A 26,989-nucleotide genomic window follows, 5' to 3' on the forward strand; every position below is an offset into this window, starting at 1 on the left:
AGTATTATAAGAGTTCCAATTATTCCACATTCTTGACATTTTTGATGTCACTTACTCCTTTTCCATCCTTTTCTCCTTTTCCATCCTTTCCAAATACCAAAATGTTTGGCACTTTTGATTTTAGCCATTCTGGTGGGTATATAATTATATTTCATTGTAGTTATAGTTCACTGATGGCTAATAATGTGATTATAGGCCATTTGCTTATCTTTTCTTTTGAACTGTCAGTTCAGGTCTTTTACCCATATTTGTAAGTATAGGTTGTCTTTTTTTTGTTGCTGGTTTGTTCATTCTTTTGGTATTTTAGATAGAAGTTATTTGTCAGATTTTACACACAAGCATATATACCTTCATGTTTAGCAAATATTTTCTCTCTGAGCCATGTCCATTTTTTGTAGCAGTGTCTTTTGGGTGCAGAAGTTTTAAAATTTGATATTGAATTCATTGATTTGATTCATTTTATTTTATGTTTATTACCTTTTAGGTTCTTAGAGATCTTTCCTTTTCTATCTCAAAGTTATGAACTATTCCCTTATGTTTTCTTCTAGAAGCCTTATAGTTTTAGCCTTCACATTTAGGTCTGTGATCCATTTTAAGCTAATTTTTTTTGCTACAGTGTAAAGGTTTCCTTAAAAGGATTCTCAGTCAATAGATTCAATAGGTATAAAACTTTTCCCTGACTCTCTATTCTGATCTGTTGATCTGTTTGTGTAGTGTTATTCCAATGCTACATTGACTTAATTATTGTAGCTTTGTAAGATTGGTATTGTTTCTTTAAATTTTTGGTAGCTTTCAGCAGTAAAGCCATCTGGGCTTAGAATATTTAGAGAAATGATAAATGGTTATTCAGATTTACCATTTTTTCCTGTGTCAGTTTTGAATTTTTAAAGAAATTTGTTCTAAATTGCTGGATTGTTATAGAGTTACTCATAGTATTCTGTTACTGCTTGTGGGAACTGTTTTATGTCCCCCCTTTTTTTTTTATGCCCCCTTTTTCATTCCTGATATTGGTACTCCACCACTTCCTCCTCTTTTTTTTTTTTTTTTTAACTTTTTGGGCTCAGTCTTATTAGGGGTTTACCAATTGTATTAATCTTTTCAAAACCCGAGATTTGGGTTTTGTTGAACTTCTGTTTTGGTATTACATTTTTTATTTTGTTTATTTTTTGCTGTCATATTTTTATTTTCTTGCTTCTACTCTTTTGGACTTAATTTACTCCTTTTCTGTCTTCTTTTGAGTTAGAAATTCAGACCATTCATTTTAAACATTTCTTGTTTTCTAATATGTGCATTTCATATATAAAATGTTTCCCTCTCAGTACTTCTTTAACTGCAACATACAAATTTTGACATGTGTGATCAGTTCAAATAATTTTCTAATTTCTGTTGTGATTTCTTTCATCTACAGATTTTATTCACAAGGTCATTTAAAAGTTTATTGTCTAATTTCTAAATATTTGGGGGTTTTAACGGTTATTTTTAAAAATTGTTTTTCTATTTAATTCTATGATACAGAAAATATATTGTTTATACTTTATAAGCACATGTCTGTATTTTATATATGTGGGCATGCGTGCTTAGTTGAGTCTGACTCTTTGTGACCTCACCAGGCTCTTCTGTCCATGGGATTATCCCAGGTAGAATACTGAGAGGGTTGCCATTTCCTCGGCCAGGGGATCTTCCCAACCCAGGGATCCAACCCATGTCTCCTGTGGCTCCTGCATTGGCAGGTGGATTCTTTACCACTGAGCTACCTGGGAAGCCCCCTTTTGTGTATAGAGAAAAAATACATTGTTAAGTTTCAGTCCTTTGATATCTACTGAGATTTTTATGGTCTTACCTGTAGCCTGATTTGCTGAATGTTACATGTGTTTTTAAAGTCTTTAATTTCACTCAGCAATATTTTGAGATTTTCAGTGTAGTTGTTCTGTACATCATTTATTCAGTAAATGAATATTGCAGTTGTTGGGATGTATTGTTCTATAAATGCCAATTAGTTTGCTTGTTTTATTTACTGCATTATTCATTTCAGTTCAGTTGCTCAGTTGTATCCAACTCTTTGCAGCCCTGTGGATTGCAGCACGCCAGGCTTCCCTGTCCATCACCAACTCCCAGAGCCTGCTCAAACTCATGTCCATTGAGTTGATGATGCAATCCAACCATCTCATACTCTGTCCTCCCCTTTTCCACTTGCCTTCAATCTTTCTCTTCATCAGGGTCTTTTTCCAGTGAGTCAGTTCTTCTCATGAAGTGGCTGAAGAATTGGAGCTTCAGCTTCAGCATCAGTCCTTCCAGTGAATATTCAGGACTGATTTCCTTTAGGATTGACTGGTTTGATCTCCTTGCAGTCCAAGGGACTCTGCAGAGTCTTCTCCAACACCACGGTTCAAAAGCATCAATTCTTCGGCACTCAGCTTTATTTATGATACAGCTCTTGCATCCATACATGACTACTGTGATATATAATTCACATGCCGTAAAATCTACCATTTTATTATTTTTTTTTAATTTTTATTTTTTCTATGTTCTTTCCAATACTTGTTATTGTCACCCAATCTTTGCTGAGAGGCTGGCTGTACTTGATAAGGTGTAACTTCAATGCTCAGCCAGACTTACAGTGCTGCCATAGCCTTTATTTCCTGCTTGTGCAGAGCCTCATGCTCAGAGATGGTTGCCTAATGCCTTTTCAAGTCTTTCTTGAACATGCACACAGGCCAGGGCACATATACATGGTCTCCTAGATTCTCAGGAGTATTCAGAACTTTTCAAACCCCCTCATGGACATCTCATGCCCACACTTTTCCTTTTAAGCTTTTTGGTTTGCTCCCAACTGCTTCAGATGGCTGGAGTGTTAAACAATTGCAGATGATTGTTTTTGACAAATGTTCCTGGGGAAAAGGCTGTGAGCACTGGGGAAACTGTGAGTCAGGTCAAATAATGAGAAGTGTTAGGAGTGGGGGTTTTTTGGGTAACTGCCGATTACTCAAAAGCTCAGATAATAACAGTGTCTGAAAATGCGGCTTTGAAAGAGCTCCAGTTCTGTTCCAACTCCTCCAGTGGCTGATAGGCTCTTGCTTTTCACTGTGTTTTTGGGGCTGTTGCTTTTAAGGCTGCCATGGAGCTAGGGAGGGGGATGGGAATTCGGGAAGTTAGAATGCCACAAAGCTTGCTGTTTTTGCAGAGATTCAGCCTTTTTTTTCCCTTTGAAAAGTGTTCCTCAGATGTTGCAAGCCTTTGGAGTTCTGGAAGTGTTGATTTTGACTTTTTTTTTTTTTTTTTTGCTACTGTTCTTGTTGCTTTTATGGAAGAGAGGATTTTTGGAGGCCCTTATTCTATCATTCCTGATGATGTCACCCTAATTGTTTTTTAAACATTTTAATATATTCTTTCTCTTTCTTTTGAAAGTATACTTTACGATTTTCTTTTTTTCTTTTTTGACTCACAGGAAGTTGCAAAAAGAGTACAGAGAGTTCCTATGCACCCTTCACCCAACTTCTGCCAGTAATAAATCTTAAATAACCATAGTGTATTACCTAAACCAGGAAATTAATATTGGTATAGTACTTTCCCAGGTGGCGCTAGTGGTAAAGAACCCATTTCCCAGTTTTAGGAGATAAAGATGTGGGTTTGTTCCCTGGGTTGGGCAGATCCACTGGAGGAGGCAATGGCAACCTACTCCAGTATTCTTGCCTGGCGAATCCCACGGACAGAGGAGCTTGGCAGGCTACAGTTCATGGGGTCACAAAGAGTCAGACACAACTGAAGTGGCTTGGCACGCATAGTACTATTAAGTTGACTATGAATTGACTATGAATGTTTTTAGAATATCACTAGTCTTTGCTTACACTGTGTTTTACTGGCGTGGTGGCGGTGTATGGTTCCGTGAAATTTTATCATGTACAGATTCCATATTAACACAGTAAGGGTACTAAACTGTTCTGTCACAAAAAGAAACTCCTTTGTGTTATCCCTAAATGGTCAGTCACAACAGTGTGTTTGAAATCCATCCAAGTTGTATCATAGTTCATTTCTTTTTAATGCTGAATATTAGTCCACTGTATGGGTGTACCACAGTTTGTTTACCTAGTTACCTGTTGAAGGACATTTGGGTTGCTTCCAATTTTTTTTACTATTACCAGTAAAACTATTATTATAAGATGGGCTCCAGGTTAGGCATTTAAACTGGCCTCCTGTGTACATTTCTTGGGGCAAAAAAAGATGAGCTCCAGTTCAGACCTTTACAATTAGCCTCCTGTTTGCATTTCTTGAGACAGGAGATTGGTGGGCTCCAGTTTAGATATTTACAACCAGTCTCCTGTTTGCACTTCAAAATAGAAATACCAACAGAAATAGAGTAAATAGCCAGGCTTTGTCTCCCGAGGACAGTTTAAGATAACAACAGTCAGAAAGGGGCTAAACCCTGTTTGTGTAAAAGATCAAGAGATCGTATATTTCCCATCCTTGAGGCAAGGGATACATTGCACACCCACAGAAAGGCTCCTTTGGGGGTCAGAAGGAGGAGTTTGTCACTCCATCATATGTGATGCCAAGGCCACCCTACAGACCTCTGGGCTGGAATATATTTTGAAAAAGAATTGCACGTGCATGTTGGGGAGGGTCCTAGGGTAAGTCAGGTGTGGAAAAAGAAACCATGTAATTGGCCAAAGGTAAACAAATACCCAGAAGAACTGCCCTGTATAAATGACTTAACCACCTCTTTACTGCCCTTGTCCTCTTTCGGGGGGACGCCCACACCCTTTCTCTTTGGGTGTGTTTTTCTGCCTCGCGCCTGTCTTAGCTGTTTCTCTGTGTGCTCTCCCACTTGTGGTGGTGCTGTGTCTCTAATAATAAACTTTGTACCTGCTTTTACAGTTTTAGACTCCATGAGAAATGAATTTCTCAGTGGGGGCAAGAGCCAGGGAAAATTTGCTTCTAACCTCTATCCCTTGCTGATCTGGTGGCTAGGATTCCTGGTTTTCATCCAGGGTATACAGGTTCAATTCCTGGTCAGGGAACTAAGATCTCACTTCTTGCTACTACTCACTGCTGCCTCTCCAAGATCAGTTAGATTTGTTTAAATAATATAGTTCTGGTCATATTATATCAGATTTATTGTGGCTAAAAAAATAGCAGCAGTGTAGAAATTTAGGCAGGGTCTAGAGGGCCTAGAGGACCTCGTTAAAGGCAGTGCCAGTGGAATGTTGTGGGGGTTCCTGGCAGATAAACTGTTGGAGAAAGCTAAGACGGTGCAGTTACTACTAAGAATAGTGCTTATTGATGGAGAGAGAACAATCACCTATGAAGATGAGGCTTCTGAATTTAAAGAGAGGATGATGGCTATAATAGTTTAGGATGTTCATCATTAGTATTCTGGTGGCATAGTGTAACTAAATATTTTTGCTGACCAGAGAGCTAATCAACAATAATATATCAATAGAGTAGACAAAGTTTTATGAGTATCTTTTACTCTAATATCTGTGTCAGTGCATGAAACTTGTAGGTTGTCTAACAAAATAATAATTATGGGTTTATGTTGGATGGAGTGTGAATTATGAGACATGTAAAATTGCTGACTAAAAAAAAAAAAAAAACCAAGAAAACTAATCATTCAGAATTCTTTCATCCTAGCATCCATTCCAGGAAAAAGACATTGCTAACACTTATATTGCTAACAAAATAATAGTCCTAGTATGAGTCAGATAGTTTTTGGCCATAGACCAGCCTCATCTTGTTAACATCTAATAGGAAAAGATCAAAATAAATGCTTACTTAAATAGTATTTTCATTATTTGAGAAGAGTGGTACAGAATTTACTGGCCTGGACACTAGTGTGTATTTAGGAAATAGGCCGTTTTAAAGCATTAGTGTTTTTAACAGAGTTAATATGTCATATTAGAATGAAGTTATTTAATAGCTTCTTAATTATATACAGTGATGGAGAGGAAAATGATGTGAGTAGTTTAAACTCATTTGCTTTTGGAAATAATTGTATAGATTTTACTTAACTTATTGTATGAAGATACCTTTTATGCGTTGTTTTAAATTCTATTGTCTCTTACCTCTTATATTAGCCATGGTTGCTGCAATGGGTTCCAACCAGGCCAGCTTGACAGCATCTCTCATCAAAGCCTATGCTATATAATTCTTGCAGTAAGGAACAGTAATTGGTATTTAAGTTCTTCCTCTTTTGTCCTTTACACAGGGAGCTCTGGATCAACATTTCATATATTCTTGTCCATTTATGTTCATAAGCAAAGGTTTTATTGGAGAAATAGATTTAGAAATGAGTTTAAACATGGTTATTGTGATTCATTGTTCTCATTTCCCACCATAATTCTTTGACTGTAGAAGCCATGGGCCTAGAGAGGTTGCATTCATTTGATAATATTATTTCTACTAAATTTTCGAGTAGGGTGTAATAAACTATTTTGAGAGTGCAGGAGATATGCAAAGGTCTGAATTCTTAAAAAGAAGTATCACTGTTATATTTCTTAAAACCAGGAGGGGACCAGTTGGGGGTGGAGAGACTGACATGGGGACGGGAGGATATTTTTTTGTGATGATGGAAATGTTTTGTGTTTTGATTTAGGTGGTGGTTACATTACTGGCTATACTGAATTAAACACTTAGAAAGTGTGAATAAAGAGAAACAGCCAAGCTGCTCAATAATATTTCCCCTGTGCTTTTGTTTTGTTTTGTTTTAAATAAATAAGAGATTGCTTCAAGGAAATTAGAGATACCAAGGGAAATTTTCATGCAAAGATGGGCACAATAAAGGACAGAAATGGCGTGGGCCTAACAGAAGCAGAAGATATTAAGAAGAGGTGGCAAGAATACACAGAAGAACTATACAAAAATGATCTTCACTACTCAGATAATCACGATGGTGTGATCACTCACCTAGAGCCAGACATCCTGGAATGCAAAGTCAAATGGGCCTTAGGAAGCATTACTACGAACAAAGCTAGTGGGGGTGATGGAATTCCAGTTGAGCTATTTCAAATCCTGAAAGATGATGCTGTGAAAGTGCTGCACTCTATATGCCAGCAAATCTGGAAAACTCAGCAGTGGCCACAGGACTGGAAAAGGTCAGTTTTCATTCCAATCCCAAAGAAAGGCAATGCCAAAGAACGCTCAAACTACCGCACAATTGCACTCATCTCACATGCTAGCAAAGTAATGCTCAAAATTCTCCAAGCCAGGCTTCAACAGTATGTGAACTATGAGGTTCCAGATGTTCAAGCTGGATGTAGAAAAGGCAGAGGAACCAGAAATCAAATTGCCAACGTCCGTTGGATCATCAAAAAAAAAAGAGGGTTCCAGAAAATCATCTATTTCTGCTTTATTGACTATGCCAAAGCCTTTGATTGTGTGGATCACAACAAACTGGAAAATTCTTCAAGAGATGGGAATACCAGACCACCTGACCTGCCTCCTGAGAAATCTGTATGCAGGTCAAGAAACAACAGTTAGAAATGGACATAGAACAACAGACTGGTTCCAAATAGGAAAAGGAGTACATCAAGGCTGTATATTGTCACCCTGCTTATTTAACTTATATGCAGAGTACATCATGAGAAATGCTGGACTGGAGGAAGCACAAGCTGGAATGAAGATTGCCAGAATTATCAATAACCTCAGATATGCAGATGACACCACCCTTATGGCAGAAAGTGAAGAAGAACTAAAGAGCCTCTTGATGAAAGTGAAAGGAGAGTGAAAAAGTTGGCTTAAAGCTCAACATTCAGAAAACTAAGATCATGGCATCTAGTTCCATCACTTCATGGCAAATAGATGGGGAAACAATGGAAACAGTGACAGACTTTATTTTTGGGGGCTCCAAAATCACTGCAGATGGTGACTGCAGCCATGAAATTAAAAGATGCTTGCTCCTTGGAAGAAAGTTTTGACCAACCTAGATAGCATATTAAAAAGCAGAGACATTACTTTGCCAGCAAAAGTCCGTCTAGTCAAAGTTATGTCTTTTCCAGTAGCCATGTATGGGTGTGAGAGTTGGACTATAAAGAAAGCTGAGTGCCGAAGAATTGATGCTTTTGAACTGCGGTGTTGGAGAAGACTCTTGAGAATCCCTTGGACAGCAAGGAGATCAACCAGTCCACCCTCAAGGAAATCAGTCCTGAATATTCACTGGAAGGACTGATGCTGAAGCTCAAACTCCAGTACTTTGGCCATCTGATGCGAAGAACTGACTCATTGGAAAAGACCCTGATGCTGGGAAAGATTGAAGGCGGGAGGTGAAGGGGATGACAGAGGATGAGATGGTTGGATGGCATCACTGACTCAATGGACGTGAGTCTGAGTAAACTCTGGGAGTTGGTAATGGACAGGGAGGCCTGGCGTTCTGCAGTCTGTGGGTCACAAAGGGTCGGACATGACTGAACTGAAGTGAACTGAGGAGTTTTTATTGTTTGCCTAATAATACACAAATTAGGCAGAGAAGTTCCTAATGAAATGATGGTCACATTTTACTGTGTCTGCCTGTTGGTCCTTCATTTTCTAAGCACTTACTTTCTTCATTAGACTTTTATTTTGATTATAAATGCCAATGTGAATAAATAAATACATTGTCTTTTATCCCTCCCTCATCAGCTTTCTTTAAATAGAAAAAGGGACAAATTTCCCCTTACTGCATATTCAACCATAGTTGCCCTATCTGTGATTTTAATTCAGTCTTCTCAATCATTTTAGACTGTAAGTGTAGGCTGTACTTTGTTCTCCTGAAGAAACTTTGGTGTATCAGTCCTATTGGTATTAATGATAATCTCCAAGTGGTGAGGATGGTAACTGGTTTGGAAGCAACTGGGAAAGAGCTTGAGCAAACTAGATACCAGTGGGAAATTATGCAGGGGCGAATTTTATTACCATTAACTAGAAGAATGCCCCTCGTCAAGGCTGACCCAGCTATGCCTCTAGTCCATTTCTTGCTGTCAGTGGTATTGCTTGTGGTTCTCAGGGTTCTAGCTTTCCCTTAGTTTCGAGTGATTCTGTAGTACTATGGAAAACAGACTCCCTCAAAGTCCATTAAATGTAATTGAAAATTACACTATCTATGATACCCACTGTAAAGGTCCCACCCCAGGCATTCAGTTTTTCAAGGGTAAGGCTGTTGCTTGACTTTTTCCAGGACTTGCTATATGCTCTATAATAAACTTTCATTAGTTCAGTATTTTACTCTCTAGATAGAGTTAAGTATTTATCATGTTTGTTGAATATATAAAACTTTATTAAACCTTGAAAAAAAGAACATTGAATTTAATGAGCTATTAAATATTGTGGAAAAAAAATCACATGATCTAGTTTCTTTTTTTGTTATGTTTATTTCGTCCAATTTAAAAGTCATTCTCCTTTCTGAATGGCTTTGTGCTACCTCTAAAGTTTGTCCTGCATGTATATAATAGGCAAATCAAAAGTTTAATAATCTAGTATGTTAGATTTATTTTCAGGGGAAAGTGAAGATGTTTTTATATTTGTGTGCATTTTATATGTCACCTTACTTTCAGAGGTATTTCTAACTTGTGCTTGTATTTTGTTTGTGCTTTTTTTTTTTTAGTGAAAATATTCTCTTTGGAATGGGAAATCCTCTTCTTGACATCACTGCTGTAGTGGATAAGGATTTCCTTGATAAGTAAGTATTGAGTTCTTCATATTTACTATGTGAAACAAACTGAAAATGTTAGAGTTGAATTCGCTGTTTAACATCTTCAGTTGGAGGAAAATTCAGGAAATTTAATCCTGATAATGGCAAGTGGAATATCATTATTACTGAGTAATTGACCACAGTTTTCCCTGGGAAAACTTTGGTACTTTTGTTCATTCCTATTGCTACTTTCACTTGAAGGTGATTCTGTTATTCTTTGCAAGGAAGAAGTATGTGATTTACTTAATGATTTAATTTCCACATTTTAAAATTAACTGTCAATGAACTAAATCAGTAATGGGTACCATACCATATGGGAGAAGGAATAGGATTAGAGAGAACAAGAATATGTAGGACATAATTCACACCCTATGAATCTTCCCTATTTCCCCCAATAGTAACTTTTGATATTGTTAGTTTAGCTGAGAAATCATTTTATGTTTATTTATCTGTGGTCATTTGGTACAAGGGAAAAGTTAAGTACTAAAAAAGACTTAATGATGAAAAATTAATATCCCCTTCCTCTTAAACAGCCCAAGTTCTATGCCCAGGGACAACCACTTTAAAAAATATTATTGATGCAAAATTTACTTAAAATTAAATTGATAATTTTAACTATTTTAAGATGTACAGTTCAGTGACTACTAGGACATTGGCAGTGTTGTACAACTGTCACCACGATCTAATCCCAGGACATTGCATCTTGTCAAAAAGAAACCCGAACCCAATAAGTGGTTATATCAGTATTCCCACCTGCCCTCCCCACCTTGCCCCAATCTACCAGTTTAGTTTGTTTCCATGGATTTGCCTATTCTGGATATTTTATTTCATATAAATGGAAGCGTGCAATATGCAGCCTTTTCTGTCTGGCTTATTTTACTTAACATGTTTTTCAAGGTTCTTCCATGTTGTAGCATGTGTCAGTGCTTTATTTGTTTTAAGGCAGAATGATATTCCATTGTTTGTATATACCACAGTTTGTTTATGCATTCATCAGTTAATGTAGTCATTGGCTGATGGACACTTAGATTGTTTTGTCTTTTGACTGCGATGAAGAAACCTGCTGTGAATATCTGTGTACGAGTTTTTGCAAGAATATGTATTTTCATTTCTTTTGGGTTTATATATTGGAGTGGAATTGCTAAGTCACATGGTAATTCTGTGTTTAGTTCTTTGAAGAGCCACATCCTCACCAAAACTTGGTCTTTTCCCTTTTCAAAATTATAGCTATCCTAGGACTTCCCTGGAGGTCCAGTAGTTAAGACTCCATGCTTTCTTTTCCGGGGGCACAGGTTCAATTCCTGGTTGGGGATTGTAAATGGAGTCATTTTCTTAATTTAAATTTTGGATTGTTCATTCCTAATATGTAGAATACAATTGATTTTGAGGAATAGCAATTTTTAGCAAATTCTGTTTTTTAATGTCTTGGAGATTAACTCTTTATCTGTATAAACTCAAGTGTCACAGGGTCAGGCAAGAATTTATAATTGTGTGAATCTGGCTTATTACAATATAGTAGGAAATAGGTTAGGGACCCAAGGACAAGCTGGAGGATGTGTCTTATCCTAAGACATTCAGATACAAATTTTAAAATACACTCTGCTAATCAGAAACACTCTTGCATACAATTATATTAATAGTTTTACTTCTTCTGGTTACCTTGTACTTTTTAATGACATAATATTCATACATGAAAAAATTTTCTTGTATCAACTTTCAGTGGAATCCCTTGACTTCTCCTTATATACAGTGAATTTACCAGTGCCCCTGTTCTTCCCTCTGTTACTTCTCTACTTTCTAAGTTTTGTTAACTTTCTACTTTAACTCCTGACTACTGCTCTAACTTTTAGCTTTATAAATTCTGTTCAACTTTATTTTTATTTTAATATTAAGATTGATATATTTTCATTCTGTTAGCTATCTATAATTACATTACCAGCTTTGAAGACAAAGTGGTAGTGAAGATTGAAAATCACTTATCCATACTTACACAGTCTCACTGTGTTTATTCCTTTTTGCAGACTGAAATAGTGTGCTTAGAGTGTAGGATAGGTTTAACATTTGGAATGTAATTAGAGTACTTGACTGTATTAACAGAGTAAAAAAAGAAAAATAATGTAATCATCTCAATAGACAGAAAAACCATTTGCCAAAACCACTATCTATTCCTGATACAATTTTGTATAGGATTCTTAGAATAGAAGAGAAGAATTACTTATTTCTCATAAAAGTTTGGTTAGAGTAAAGCCTTATAACATAATTTCTAATGGTGAAGTCTTTATACTTTTCCCTAAGATCAGAAACAATTCAAGAATTTCGGCCCTTACCACTTCAGAATGTATACAGTGGTCCTGGAGATTCTATTCAGAGCAGTCAGGCAAGAAGAAGTTAAAAGACATCCAGCTTGTGAAGGAAGAAATAAGCTATTTTTATGTCCAAAAGGCATGATCATTTATGCAGAATAACTGATGGAATCTACAAAAAAGCTACTGCCTGATTTCAAGAATTATTTTAAAGTTACAATAATCAAGCAGTGATATCACTGTGAAGTTTGATTGCATAGAGTAGAATGTCCAGAAATAGCCTCACACATAAATGGATGACTGATTTTTGACAAAGGTGCAAGTCAGTTCAGTGGAGAAAGGATTGTCTTTTCAACAGATAGTGCTGGAACAATTGAATATCAACATGCATAAAAAGGAAATTGTATTTTGTACCATATACAAAATTAACTGATAGAGCTAAAATGTCAGACCTAGAAGTATAACACTTCTTCAGGATAATATAGCAGGAAATCTTCGTGACTGTGATTTAAACAAGAATTTCTTAAATATAGAACACCAGAAGTACGTTCTATAAAAGAAAAAACTGATGAGCTGGACTTCTTTCAAAATGAAAATTTTTCCTGTTGGGAAGATACTGTTAGAAGAATGAAAGGAAAAACCATAAGTTTAGAGAAAATGTTTGCAAAGCATATGTCTGATAAAGAACTACCAGTGAGAATATATAACGAACTGTTTTTTAAAGCTCAATCAGAAAAGAAACAGCCTAATAAAGATGAGCAAGAAATTTGAACATTCACCAAAGATATATGGATGGCAAATAACCACATGAAAAGGTATTCCATCTCTTTCATTATTAGGGAAATGTAAATTAATGATACAGTGAAATACTTACATCCACATTTTTGTTAGAGTGGCTAAAATTTTAAAACTGAGCATACCAAATGTTGGTTAGTTAATGAAGGAATTGCAGCTTGCTTCTCATGGAAATATTAAAATGCTGCACTGAATTTCAGTCTGAAAAGTTAAACACACATCTGTTTGATCCAGCCATTTCATTCTGAGATAGTTACCCAATCCAGCCAGTTCATTCTTAGATATTTACCCAAGAGAAGTGAAAGTGTGTATCCACACAAAGACATGTTCACTAATGTTCATGGTAACTTTGTTTTTAATAGCTAGAACTTGGAAGTTAGCTAAATGTCAACAGGTGAATCATTAAACAGATTGTTTACCCATACAGTGGAATATTAGTCAGAAATTAAAAAGGAATAGAGTATTGTTTGAATGAAGCTTAGAAAAATTGTGTTCATTGAAAGAAGCTAGACAAAAAAGAATACTGTATGATTCCATTTATATTGAAATTATAGGGAATTCAATTTATAGTGACACAAGGCAGATTGTTGGTTTCATGTGCATGTGCCGGGATATGTTGGAGGACAGGAAGGAGAGATTACAAAGAGACATGAGGGAGCTTTTAGGAGTGTGTTTATTATCTTAAATGTATAATGATTCCATGAGTATATATACATGTATCAAAGCTTATCAAATTGTATACTTTAAATACATAAGATGTATGTCAGTTATATATCAGGAAAGCTTTATAAGTAAAACAAAATAGAGTCAATTGAACATGAACTTCAAGAGTTTGAAGTTAGAGCTCCTTTGCTTTGTGAGATGTTTTATTCAGGAAATCAACTAATTGATTGTCACTGTTTTAAAAATAATTCTAATAGCAAATAAAAATACAAAGCGAAAGTAAAAAATTTGAAATTTTATGCTATGTGTAACCAATCTTAAATTGTTTTGATGAACATGCACCCAGACATCTATGTATTGATGTGACTCAGAGATATAATATATTTGTGTTTATGGGATAATACTATATGTAGTCTTAGGTAATTAGCTTTTTTTCACTCTATACTGTCTTTTTTAAGGTTCATGCAAATATGATCAGAATGATTATGATCTGGCAGCTGTGTGCTGACACTGTTGGCAACTCAAATAGCTTCTTTGTTTCACTAGCTGCCAAGTCTCTTCAGTCGTGTCCTACTCTTTGTGACCCCATAGACAGCAGCCCACCAGGCTCTCCCGTACCTGGGATTCTCCAGGCAAGAACACTGGAGTGGGTTGCCATTTCCTTCTCCAATGCATTAAAGTGAAAAGGGAAAGTGAAGTCGCTCAGTCGTGTCCGACTCCTAGCGACCCCATGGACTGCAGCCCACCAGGCTCCTCTGTCCATGGGATTTTCCAGGCAAGAGTACTAGAGTGGGGTGCCATTGCCTTCTCTAGCAGCTGATCCTAACTGGCCAGTTGAAGTCTTTTTTTTGGTGGTGGCGGGTTGTTTAATTTAACCTTGACTTTTGAAATCAGTACTTGGAGATAAAAAAAAAGTTTTTGAACCCTAATCATAAAAAGTAGAGTGTTTCCTTTCTTATATCCCTGACCATTTCTTCCAAAATACACTTGAATGAGTTCCTTATCATTTTAGAATATCATTATAAAGACTGTTTAACTTATTTTTTAGACCATGTTTAGATGAGTGTTTTATATTTGCACTGTGTAAAAATAAATTATCCAGGAATAATTTACTAGGTACTAGATTAATGAATTAAATATAAACTAACTAGTATCTTACATTATAAAAATGAGGAACCTGTTAAAATTTTTCTGATAAAGTATATTTGTGACTTTGATTTTTTAAAAAGTATTTGGGCTTTTCAATTAAAAAAAGCTTATCATTGCAAAACTCAGTTCAGTTCAGTTCAGTCGCTCAGTCGTGTCCGACTCTTTGCGACCCCTTGAATTGCAGCATGCCAGGCCTCCCGGTCTATCACCAACTCCCAGAGTTTACTCAAACTCATGCCCATCGAGTCGGTGATGCCATCAAGCCATCTCATCCTCTCTCATCCCCTTCTCCTCCTGCCCCCAATCCCTCCCAACATCAGGGTCTTTTCCAATGAGTCAACTCTTCTCATGAGGTGGCCAAAGTATTGGAGTTTCAGCTTCAGCATCAGTCCTTCCAATGAACACCCAGGACTGATCTCCTTTAGGATGGACTGGTTGGATCTCTTTGCAGCCCAAGGGACTCTCAAGAGTCTTCTCCAACACCACAGTTCAAAAGCATCTATTTTTCGGTGCTTAGCTTTCTTTACAGTCCAACTCTCACATCCATACATGACCACTGGAAAAACCATAGCCTTGACCAGACGGACCTTTGTTGGCGAACTAATGTCTCTGCTTTTTAACATGCTATCTAGGTTGGTCATAACTTTCCTTCCAAGAAGTAAGCGTCTTTTAATTTCATGGCTGCAGTCACCATCTGCAGTGATTTTGGAGCCCCCCAAAATAGTCTGACACTATTTCCACTGTCTCACCATTGATTTCTCATAAAGTGATGGGACCAGATGCCATGATCTTAAGTTTTCTGAAAGTTAAGCTTTAAGCCAACTTTTTCACTCTCTTCTTTCACTTTCATCAAGAGGCTTTTTAGTTCCTCTTCACTCTCTGCCATAAGGGTGGTGTCATCTGCATATCTGAGGTTATTGATATTTTTCCTGGCAATGTTGATTCCACCTTGTGCTTCTTCCAGCCCAGCGTTTCTCATGATGTACTCTGCGTATAAGTTAAATAAGCAGGGTGACAATATACAGCCTTGACGTACTCCTTTTCCTATTTGGAACCAGTCTGTTGTTCCATGTCCAGTTCTAACTGTTGCTTCCTGACCTGCATGCAGGTTTCTCAAGAGGCAGGTCAAAACTACTACTAGTTAAAAAGTAAACTTAGTACTGAAGATTTTTAAGGAAAAAGTCAGTTCTTTGCTACATCTTCCATATCCCCCCTTGCTTTTACCCACTCCTGCATCAGTTCAGTTCAGTTCAGTCGCTCAGTTGTGCCTGACTCTTTGCGACCCTGTGAATCGCAGCACGCCGGGCCTCCCTGTCCATCACCAACTCCCGGAGTCTACTGAAACTCATGCCCATCGAGTTGGTGATGCCATCCAGCCATCTCGTCTTCTGTCGTCCCCTTCTCCTCCTGCCCCTAATCCCTCCCAACATCAGGGTCTTTCCCAATGAGTCAGCTCTTCGTATGAGGTGGCCAAAGGATTGGCGTTTCAGCTTCAACATCAGTCCTTCAATGAACACCCAGGACTGATCTCCTTTAGGATGGACTGGTTGGATCTCCTTGCAGTCCAAGGGACTCTCAAGAATCTTCTCCAACACCATAGTTAAAAAGCATCAATTTTTTGGCGCTCAGCTTTCCTCACAGTCCAACTCTCACATCCATACATGACCACTGGAAAAACCATAGCCTTGACCTGATGGACCGTTTTTGGCAAAGTGATATCTCTGCTGCCAGTTCTGCATAAGTGCTGTTTCTCCAGAAGAAATCATTTTATCTCCCCGCCGCGCCCCGCCCCCCCCCCCCCCCCCCCCCACCCAGGTATCTGCCTGTTTCTAAATAGCGTGCTAAGACTGTTTCATGTGACTTTTCATAAGGATGATTGATTGGAGAGGCAAAGGATAAAAGTTCCTTTAAAGTCAGGAGAAGATACAAGAACATGTTTCCATTGAGATGGATTCCAGAGTAGAGGATACAATCGCACTCTGTATGGAGGGGCACCCTTGGTCTTCAAGTTGCTAGGACAGTCCAAATCTTGTTATTGAGTGGAGAGGATTATTGTGGTTATTGTGGAGAGGATTCCTTCTGACCTTCTGAGAACTTTGCTTTTGCCATTCTCAACAGAGTTTTTCTATTCTCTTTATTTTTTTTAATTGTTGGATAGTCTCTGATGATTAATTCTTACCTCCTTGCTGACCAGATTCTAATTACTTGTCAAAACCCCTGTGCATTCCTGAATGTTTCCTGGGAGAATAGGTGAATTGAAGGTTAAAATCTCATGCATACCCTAAGCTTAAGGCTTCCTGAGGTCTGTATCTCTAGCTATTTCTTGGTTTGTCAATTTTACATATTGTGTATTGTCTCTGTTACGATAGCTAAGGATTTAGCTCTGTTTCACTCACATCATTTCCTCTATTTCATATTCCCCATTTTATTATATTATATTAAAATAAAATTGAAAAATGGTACAAAGTGAACCTATTTATAAATCAGAAATTGAATCACAGAAGTAGAAGGCAAGTTTGTGATTACCAAGGGGGAAATGGGGAGATTAGTTGGGAGATTGGGATTGATATATACCCACTACTATATGTAAAATAGATAACTAATAAGAACCTACTATATAGCACAGGAAACTGTACTCAGTGCTCTGTAATGACCTCTATGGCAATCGAATCTAAAAAAAGTAGGTTTTTATATATATAACTTTAGGTTTATATATTTATATATATAAGCCTCACTTTGTTGTAGAGCAGAAAGTAAAACAACATTGTAAATCAACCATACTCCCAAGAAAAAATTAATAAAAATAGATCAGTAATCATTGTGAACAAAATTGCAGACTGTGATTACTTAAAAAACTTTTTTATTTTCTTTCAGTGATTTATTGCATTATGTGTTCATTTGCATTGTTTTCTGTACACAGAGTTTCAATAGACACTCTGTTAAGTCTGTCATGTTCCTATTAACCACTTTCCCCCTTATCCCTCCTCAAAATCAGTAAGTCTGTAACCTCTTTTCCCCTGGTGATGTCCCTTCTTCAGTTCTCCATCTTTGTGGTCCAGACTGAACTGGTTGTGTTGCTGGACTTGTCTTTTTTTTTTTTTTCTCCTTTCAAATAGCAGTCTTCCTGGAACTTCCCTTTGACTTTCTCCTTTTCGATCTCTTGTTTCCGTCATCTCATATCTTCTTTATTGGTTTTCTCTGTATGTGTGTATGTATAACCTATCCTTCAGGGAAAAAGTGCAGGAATACCTGTACAGTAATTTTTTTTTAATATTTGTATTTGTCTGACCTTTTAAATATTTTTCCCCTCACACCTTGTTGATTGGTTAGTATAGAGATTTCTTTGAGAATTTTGAAGGCATGTGCCATTGTCTCTCAACATCCAATGGATCTCTTCATATCACCAATTTTTTCTCTGTGGAAGCTTTTAGAATTTTTTGTTTTTTGACCTTGGTGTTGGCAAATTATCATTATATAACCTTTTGTTCTTGTGTTATGGATGCGGTTTTTCCTTCTCTTTCTAAGCATGTTAATTAGACTTGGTTTTGTTTGGTCTTGAATGTTTCACTTTTCTTTCCTGCTTTATCTTTGTTCTCTGTAGATTGCTCTTTTCTGATTGTTTATTGTGCTCTTCTTCACAGTGGAGAGTTTCCTCCAAAGATGATTGTTGGCTGTCTGTTCTTATTTAAGCGTGAGGCATTAAAGAAGTTTATTTTATTTATTTGCAAAAGAATAAGAAAAAGTCTGGAAGGATATGTTCTAAACTCGGGCAGTCATAGGAGGGTAGGTTGGCTAGGGTGGATACTTTTATTTATATTTTTGTAAAGTCCTTAATTGCTTCTATGAGTTTTTTTTTTTTTTTTTTTTGAAGCTTTAATGAAGTTATTTACTGTTGTATAATAATAGTTATCTATTGGTATGTAATACATTACTACAGAACTTGACTGCTTAAAATAACAAAGATTTATTCTTTCACGTGGTATCTGCAGTCACTGTCCATAGTGGTTTTGGAGCCCAAGAAAATAAAGTCTGTCACTGTTTCCATTCTTTCCCCATCTATTTGCCATGAAGTGATGGGACCAAATGGCATGAACTTAGTTTTTTGAATGTTAAGTTTGAAGTCAGCTTTTTCACTCTCCTTCACCTTCATCAAGAGGCTCTTTAGTTCATCCTCACTTTCTGCCATTAGGGTAGTGTCACCTGCATATCTGATGTCATTGGCATTTCTTCTGGCTATCTTGATTCTAGCTTGAGTTTCATCCAGACTGGCATTTAGCATGATGTACTCTGCTATAGGGCTTCCTTTGTAGCTCAGTTGGTAAAGGATCTGCCTGCAATGCAGGAGACCTGGGTTTGATCCCTGGGCCGGGAAGATTCCCCTGGAGAAGGAAATGGCAGTGAGCTCCAGTATTCTGGCCTGGAGAATCCAATGGACAGAAGCCTGGCAGGCTGCAGTCCTTGGGGTCATAAGAGTGGGACATGACTTGGTGACTAAGCCACCACCATCACTCAGCATATAAGTTAAATAAGCAGGGTGACAATATATAGCCTTGACAAAGTTCAGTTCAGTCACTTAGTTGTGTCTGACTCTTTGCGACCCCATGGACTGCAGCACGCCAGGCTTCCCTGTCCATCACTAACTCCTGGAGCATGCTCACACTGATTTCCATTGAGTTGGTGATGCCATCCAACCATCTCATCCTCTCTCATCCCCTTCTCCTCCTACCTTCAATCTTTCCCAGCATCAGGGTCTTTTCCAGTGAGTCAGTTCTTCACATCAGATGGCCAAAGTACTAGAGTTGCAGCTTTAGCATCAGTCCTTGCAGTGAATATTCAGGACTGATTTCCTTGAGGGTGGACTGGTTGGATCTCCTTGCTCTCCAGGGGACTCTCAACAGTCTTCTCCAACACCACAGTTCAAAAGCATCAATGCTTTGATGCTCAGCCTTCTTTATGGTCAAATTCTCACATCCATACATGACTACTGGAAAAACCATCGCTTTGACTAGATGGACCTTTGTTGACAAAATAATGTCTCTGCTTTTTTATTATGCTGTCTAGGTTGGTCATAACTTTCCTTCCAAGGAATAAGCGTCTTTTAATTTCATGGTTGCAGTCACCATCTGTAGTGATTTTGGAGCCCCCCAAAATAAAGTCAGCCACTGTTTCCATTGTCTCCCCATCTATTTGCCATGAAGTGTTGGGACCGGATGCCATGATCTTAGTTTTCTGAATGTTGAGCTTTAAGCCAACTTTTTCACTCTCCTCTTTCACTTTCATCAAGAGGCTCTTTAGTTCTTCACTTTCTGCCATAAGTGTGGTGTCATCTGCAGATCTGAGGTTATTGATTTTTCTCCCAGCAATCTTGATTCCAGCTTGTGCTTCCTCCAGCCGAGTTTCTCATGATGTACTCTGCATATAAGTTAAATAAGCCGGGTGACAATATACAGCCTTGACGTACTCCTTTTCCTATTTGGAACCAGTCTGTTGTTTCATGTCCAGTTCTAACTGTTGCTTCCTGACCTGTATACAGGTTTCTCAAGAGGCAGGTCAGGTGGTCTGGTATTCCCATCGCTTTCAGAATTTTCCACAGTTTTTTGTGATCCACACAGTCAAAGTCTTTGGCATAGTCAATAAAGCAGAAATAGATGTTTTTCTGGAACTCTCTTGCTTTTTCGATGATCCAGTGAATGTTGACAATTTGGTCTCTGGTTCCTTTGCCTTTGCTAAAGCCAGCTTGAACATCTGGAAGTTCACGGTTCACATATTGCTGAAGCTTGGCTTGGAGAATTTTGAGCATTACTGTACTAGCATGTGAGATGAGTGCAATTGTGTGGTAGTTTGAGCATTCTTTGGCATTGCCTTTCTTTGGGACTGGGATGAAAACTGACCTTTTCCAGGGATCATTAATATAATGAGCTCACTGGGCAGAATGTGGATCTCATGCCACCAGTGTTTTATTGTCTGGGGGCATGTTTCATGGTTCTGTTGCTTTAGGCTTGCTTAGCTTTGTGCTTAAGCAAACCTGCTTTATTGAGTAATCAGTAACTTACAGGGGTCTCCCATACTTTTTTCTTTACTTACAATCCTCTAATAGGATTAACTGCTGAACTACTTTGCCCCTGTACTCTGTCCGTTTCAGGTTGGGCTTATTGACCAAAGACTTGGTTATGCTAAAAGCCTGTTTTTCTGAGAGTGTGTGTGTGTGACCCTTAATGTGAATATCTGGAAGTCTAAAGAGTCTGTTCAGTTTCTTTCCAGAAAAGTCTTCCATTTTGCTTTCTGAAGGTTTCAGCCTGGCTGCTTTATTCTGAGTTGGCCAGTGAGAGGGGTACCATAATTAAGTAGGCAGTTTCACCTGTCCCTCTTTACTTCCCCTGCTTTGCCTTTTGTCCGTTAATTCAGAGATGCTTCTTTTTGGTTTCTTGAGGGAATAAACTGGTAATTTATCTCTATTTTAGGAATTGTAGGTTGTGATGGTGAGATGGTAGTAGTCCATTCCCTTACTTGTGGCTCCATGTCTTACGTGTATCTTCTGAGATTAGGGTTTCTGCAGATGGACTCCGCTTGCTTATCATAAGCAGCCTCTTTCAGTTGCAACTGAGATTTTAGTTCCTTTAACACTGCTGAGTTCGTCATCTGCTTTCCTTTTTCTGAAAATTTGTGGAAACCTTTTGACCAGTACTGCTTAATTACTTCTTTTTTATTGCTTTTGATCCTGTAGATGTTTGCTTTTTGTGTGTGTGCCTTTGTCATGATTTTTACAGTCTTAGATGGAAGAGTAGATAATCTTTCTGCCATATTTAAGTGGAAGGTCCAGGGGTATGACTGTGTGTATTTCACTGTTATTGTATGTACTGTATCAGGCAATATACAATCACAGGAATTTTGAGACAAATTGGACTTTTGAGATAATTTAAATCTCTTTATTCATTTTACAGCAGAGGAGCATTCTCAGTGAAGTTACAGCTTTTGCCGTTGATTATAGTTAGCAGTGCAAGCCTGAGATGGAACCTGTATGTCCTGACCTTATTTGTTTCTTTTTCTACCATGCCACACTCACTACCTTTATTTTTTAACTAGCATTAAATTATCGGTAATATAAACCTATTGTATAAACTAAGAATTAACAACTACATACCAGATTTGGGGGATTCAAAATGAGTAAGCCTGGTTTCTTTGTCAGAGCAATCTCTGGATTAATAAAAATCAATTTCTTACTTACTTTTAGTTCACATCTTTTCTTGATTGCTGATCTTATCTTTTGCTTTAACTATTTAGCGGTTTGTGTAGTTTATGTGATGATCTCAACTTAGGATTTGTCAAACAAGTGGTGGTTTGAATAAAAGAGGTTTTTTTCTTTAATTTAGTTTCCTTTGACTTTCTTGGCTCTCATTACTGTCTTCTGCTTTCTGATTTCTTAAGAGGAAGCTCAATATTTTTTCTGTTGTATAGTTTTATAATTAAATCCCTATAGCATATGCCTCACATGCAGCATTTATAAACCTTGCTGGGGAGAGAGCCAATTAAGAAAAGTATCTTAGTAAATTTTTTCTGTATACCTAAGCTCTTGGTGCAAAAGAACTGCACTATACCTTTTCTTACATGACTCTTAGCAGAGTGCTGGATATATGTTAGGCACTTGGTAGATAGCATCTGACTGAAAAATATTTTATGAAAGGCCTTTTTTAAAGTGGAATTTTGTGTTCAGTGTTGAAAGCTAATGAGGGAATTGGTATGCATTTTTCATATGCTTTGTTTGTCAGGTTTTTCAGCGCAGTTTTTTAAAGAACAAGAACCATCATATTCCAATGATCTTTGCACTTTGGACTGATGTACACAAAGGGCTGAATCTAAAGAAGGGCCATAGAGAATCCATCTGAAAAACTTTCAAGAATAATGAGAAAAATAAGAATATAATAATTTTTGACAATTATTATTTGACAATGAAGCATTTATTCAATGTGTATTAGGTACATTTTTTATATAATATTAGTTTAGTCCTCATGACAACTTCATGAGGTAGTTATCCTCATAAAAAATAACAGAGCTTAAGACATTTGTTCATGACCAAAAAATGTATCAGGCATTGTGCAGTAATTTGAAATACATGCTTGTTTTAATTGTAAACCTGTATTCTATATTTTCTACTATCTTACTCTGGAAGTATTAATTTGAAATTGAAAAACTCAATTATACATCCAGATTTTTGGAGTGTAAATAAGTATATATGTAAAGGCTCATAGACTTAATGAAATTATGTTTTCCTTTAATTATAGATATAGTGTAGATGAGAAAGATCTGTGTTGTTTGTTCTAAACATTGTTAACATTCAGTTTTAATTAGTTTATCAGTATATTAATAATTTATTTGTATTGTAAAGTAATTAGCCTCCAATTAAAAGAAATAAATTACTTTTTAAAAAAGCAAAAGAAAAAAGAAACAACAACAAAAAAAGAAAGACTCCAAAATTCTTTGACTGAGCTTTCAAAACAATTAAGTTCTGTGTTGGGAGGATGGTATGTTGCCTCCAATTGACCTGTTTCCAGAATAGAGCAAGCATTGCCGATTCAGAAGTATTAACTAGATAATTATTTGATATTCAAAAATTAAATTTCTTCTAGAGTTTCTGTTCTTTACTTGAAGATTATAAAGCTGGTATTCCCTTGAATAAGAAAAAATTAGGATCTTTAATTAAAAGAAAAGCAAAATTAAGTTAGTTTGTTTTGATGTATACAATTTGCCAAAATATTATAACTGAAAATAAGTAGGAACACTTGTTATAGGAAGTAGACTATTGAAAATAATCTTTTTCTGGCATCTTGAAGAGACACAGTGGGTGTGAGGAGAGGAGGAAATACGGAACATATAAATACTTCCAGATGAATATGGTGTAATTATGGAGAGTCAAGGAAAAGAAATGTATTAATAGGGATGGAAAACAGAGGGAAGGAATTTGTAAGACAGATTTGCCTTAATTTTCCCTGACCCACAGAAGAGAAATGAGAGGATTAATGAAATGGTAATTGGAAATAAAAATCATCATTTGCAGTGAAAATACTCGGTTTTAAAAAGGGAAGCTAGAGTAGTTCAGGAAATATGTTTCTCTCACAGATATAAATCCTTAATAATGATACGAATTTTAGGTAAATCTTGATTAATGTAAACAAAAATGAAAGATATTACTTAATGTTTGCTCTGAAAATACTCAGAGTAATAATAGTTGGTTATAAATTTCAGTGCTGATTATTGTCAACAATTTATAGGTAAATCATTGTATAAGTTATGATAGATTACTTTGATAAATGAGTGTATATTAGTTTAAAGGTGAAACATTTGGAGTGTCAGGTGAGACTGTATATAAAGTTAAAAGCTATCATTGTTTTGTTTAAAACTAATTGTGAGGAAAAAAAAACTAATTGTGAGATGCTCTGACATTTTTGTAGTTAAGTCTATATATAGCTATTTTCCAATATTTTCTTCTGCAAGTCATATCATTATGCTTTGTGTATTTAGGTCTTTAATTGATCCTAAATTGATTTTTGTAGATGATGTGAGGTAAGACTCTGGTTTTTAAAAAGTTTTCCTTATAGGGAATCAATTATTATATTACTGTATTGTGAATAGTCTACCTTTACCCACTGATCTTCAGTGCCAATTTTAAAATTTATCTGTAGTTTGGTTTCTAGTTTCTCAATGTTTTTTCTTTCTGTCCTTGACCTTATATAGCCCTACAGTTGTTTTGTTGGTTAAGCTTTGCACTGAGTCTTTTTTAAAGAATTTATTTATTTATTTTTGGCTGTGCTGGGTCTTCATTTCTGCATGCGGGCTTTCTCTAGTTGTAGCGAGTGGGGGCTACTCTCTAGCTGTGGTCTGCAGGCTTCTCATTGCGGTGGCTTCTCATGTTGCAGAGCATGGGAGCTCATGGGCTTCATCAGTTCTGATGAGTGACCTCAGTAGTTGCAGCTCAGAGGCTTAGTTACTCTGTGGCATATGGAATATTCCTGGACCAGGTATCGAACCTGTGTCCCCTGCATTGGCAGGCAGATTCTTAACCACTCGACCACCAGAGAAGTCCAATAACTTTTTTAGATTATTGCTGGTATTTGGAAATGCTGCTGAATTTTGAATATTTCCTTTAGCTCAGTTACCTTTGCTTTTCGTTAAAAGAAAGATGATCTTGGCTATTTTGATTTTTTAAAAAAATGAATTCTACATTCTTAGAATTTGAAATAAACTGATATTTGATTCTGAATCTTTGTATTATTTCATATTAAGTAATTGGTTTTGAGTTGCTCTGGAGCTTCTACAAATAAGACCTAAAATACAGATGCTGAATGAACACAGACTCATTTATGAAGACCTCATTTTGCCCCAGATATTATAAGATGGTATTCCTTGTGGCTTCTCTGATATTTAGACCTGATTTTGAATATTGAGGAAAATGGTACTCTCAAGACTTACCTAAGCATAGATTCATTTTTGGCAGTTCATTTGAGCTCAGTACATATTTTTTGGAGCATCTACTTTGTGGTCAGCTTTTTGCCAAATAAATTTCTTTCCTTTAAGCAGCTAGTAGTGTAATCAAGGAGATAAATGTAGAAAGAAATCAATTCATTACTGTAGCATTATAGAATTTGGTTAAGTATAAGGTAAGGTAAAGTGGTGCAGTGGTAAAGAATCTGCTTGCCAGTGCAGGAGACAGAGAGATGCAAGTTTGATCCGTTGGTCAGGAAGATCCCCTGGAGTAGGAAATAGCAACCTGCTCCAGCGTTCTAGCCTGGAAAATTCCATGGACAGAGGAACTTGGTGGTTGCAAAGAGTTGACCATGACTGAGTGACAGAGCACACATGCTCAAGGTAATCTTAATGTACAGGTTAAAATTGTGCCCTGGAACGACTTGCAGTTGTGTGACAATCCGTGGAAGCTCAGTTTTCTTGTAAATAAAATAAGAATACTATATCTGTTGTTGTTGTTCAGTTGCCCAGTTGTGTCTGACTCTTGGCGACCCCATGGACTGCAGCATGCCAGGCCTCCCTGTCCCTCACCATTTCCTGAAGTTTGCCCAAACTCATGTCCATTGCATTGGTGCTGCCACCCAGCCATCTTATCCACTGATGTCCTCTTTTCCTTCTGCCCTCAATCTTTCCTAGTATCAGGGACTTTTCCAATGAGTTGGTTGCTCACCTCAGATGACCAAAATACTGGCACTTCAGCTTCAGTCCTTCCAATGAATTGTTGGAAGTAGTACTCCAATGTGTATTCAGTGTTCGTTTCCCTTAACATTGACTGGTTTGATCTCCTTGCTGTCCAAGGGACTTTCAGAATCTTTTCCAATATGACATTTTGAAGGCATCAATTCTTTGGCATCCTGCCTTCTTTATGGTCCAACTCTCACACCATGCGTGACCACTGGGAAGACCATAGCCCTGACTATGGACCTTTGTCAGCTGAGTAATGTCTCTGCTTTTCAGTATATAGATTATATCAGACTGGTGCAAATATAATTGCGGTTTTGGACTGTGACTTTAAAATCATTATAACTAGTCTGAGACAAATCTTTATTAATCAAAATAGGAACCATTACAATCAACATATTTTTGTTAATGAGAGATAAGCTTGTTTATTCCTGTAGTGTAAATGGTCGACATTCAGTTCTTTGGCAACTTCTCATGTAGTTATAAGAGGATCAGCTTCCATGATCCTCTCAGTTGGTCCTTGTCAGCTTCCACGGGCCAGCCACTATGCTACTCATCTTCAAGGCTTTTTGAACCACCCTGTGCTCTATGTTGGTTAGCAGTTCCTGGGCCAAAAAGTGTTGATGCTGGGAGTCGTCTCTGCTGCTTTTGTGACCCATTTTGAACTTGAATGAGAAAATTGCTCAAATTTGCTTTTTGTCTAGCATCATTTCCCTAGTCTAAAATAAATATAAATTAAACAGTAAGTAATAAGTCATTTCCCAAAAAACAACATGAAATGAGAAATGCGCATTAAAATGATGTATAACATGACCACATTAAGAATGTATTCCAGTATCAAACGACAGAGTTCCGCAGTGCGAAACTGTAATTATTTTTGCACCAGCCTAGTAGTGGGAATATTATAATATGAAGATTGAACAGGATAATTTATGTATTTGCCAAATGCTAGCTGATATTATTGGCTGCTAAGGAGCTTGGAATGTGCCTCACATCTCTGTTATAGACAGTGGAGACAACTTCAGAGAGTTAATGAGCAGGGGGATTGTCAGGTAAGGGAGTTAGAGAAGGCGAGGTTCAGAAAAAGAACGAGACTGGCACTTTATGGGAACAGATCACCTTTAATGAGGCGAGAAGGGGCAGTAGTCAGATTAGCAAGCTGCTGCGCTTATCCAAGAAAAGAGTAAGTATATATAGGCATGTATGTGGAAAGTTACTGTCT

The 26,989-nt window shown here is 37.1% G+C and overlaps 1 protein-coding gene across 6 annotated transcripts in view; it reads left to right on the top strand.

Moving 5' to 3' along the window:
- Positions 1 to 26,989, top strand: part of ADK (adenosine kinase) — a 553,238-nt gene that overhangs the window by 34,843 nt on the left and 491,406 nt on the right. For all 6 annotated transcript variants that reach the window (XM_061161884.1, XM_061161887.1, XM_061161881.1 and 3 more), the window contains one exon: positions 9,572 to 9,646. In XM_061161884.1, coding sequence (XP_061017867.1) covers positions 9,572 to 9,646 — 75 coding nt within the window. The remainder of the gene's footprint in view (positions 1 to 9,571; positions 9,647 to 26,989) is intronic.

The sequence above is a fragment of the Dama dama genome, chromosome 15 (genome assembly GCF_033118175.1).
Source record: "Dama dama isolate Ldn47 chromosome 15, ASM3311817v1, whole genome shotgun sequence".
NCBI classification, from domain to species: domain Eukaryota; kingdom Metazoa; phylum Chordata; class Mammalia; order Artiodactyla; family Cervidae; genus Dama; species Dama dama.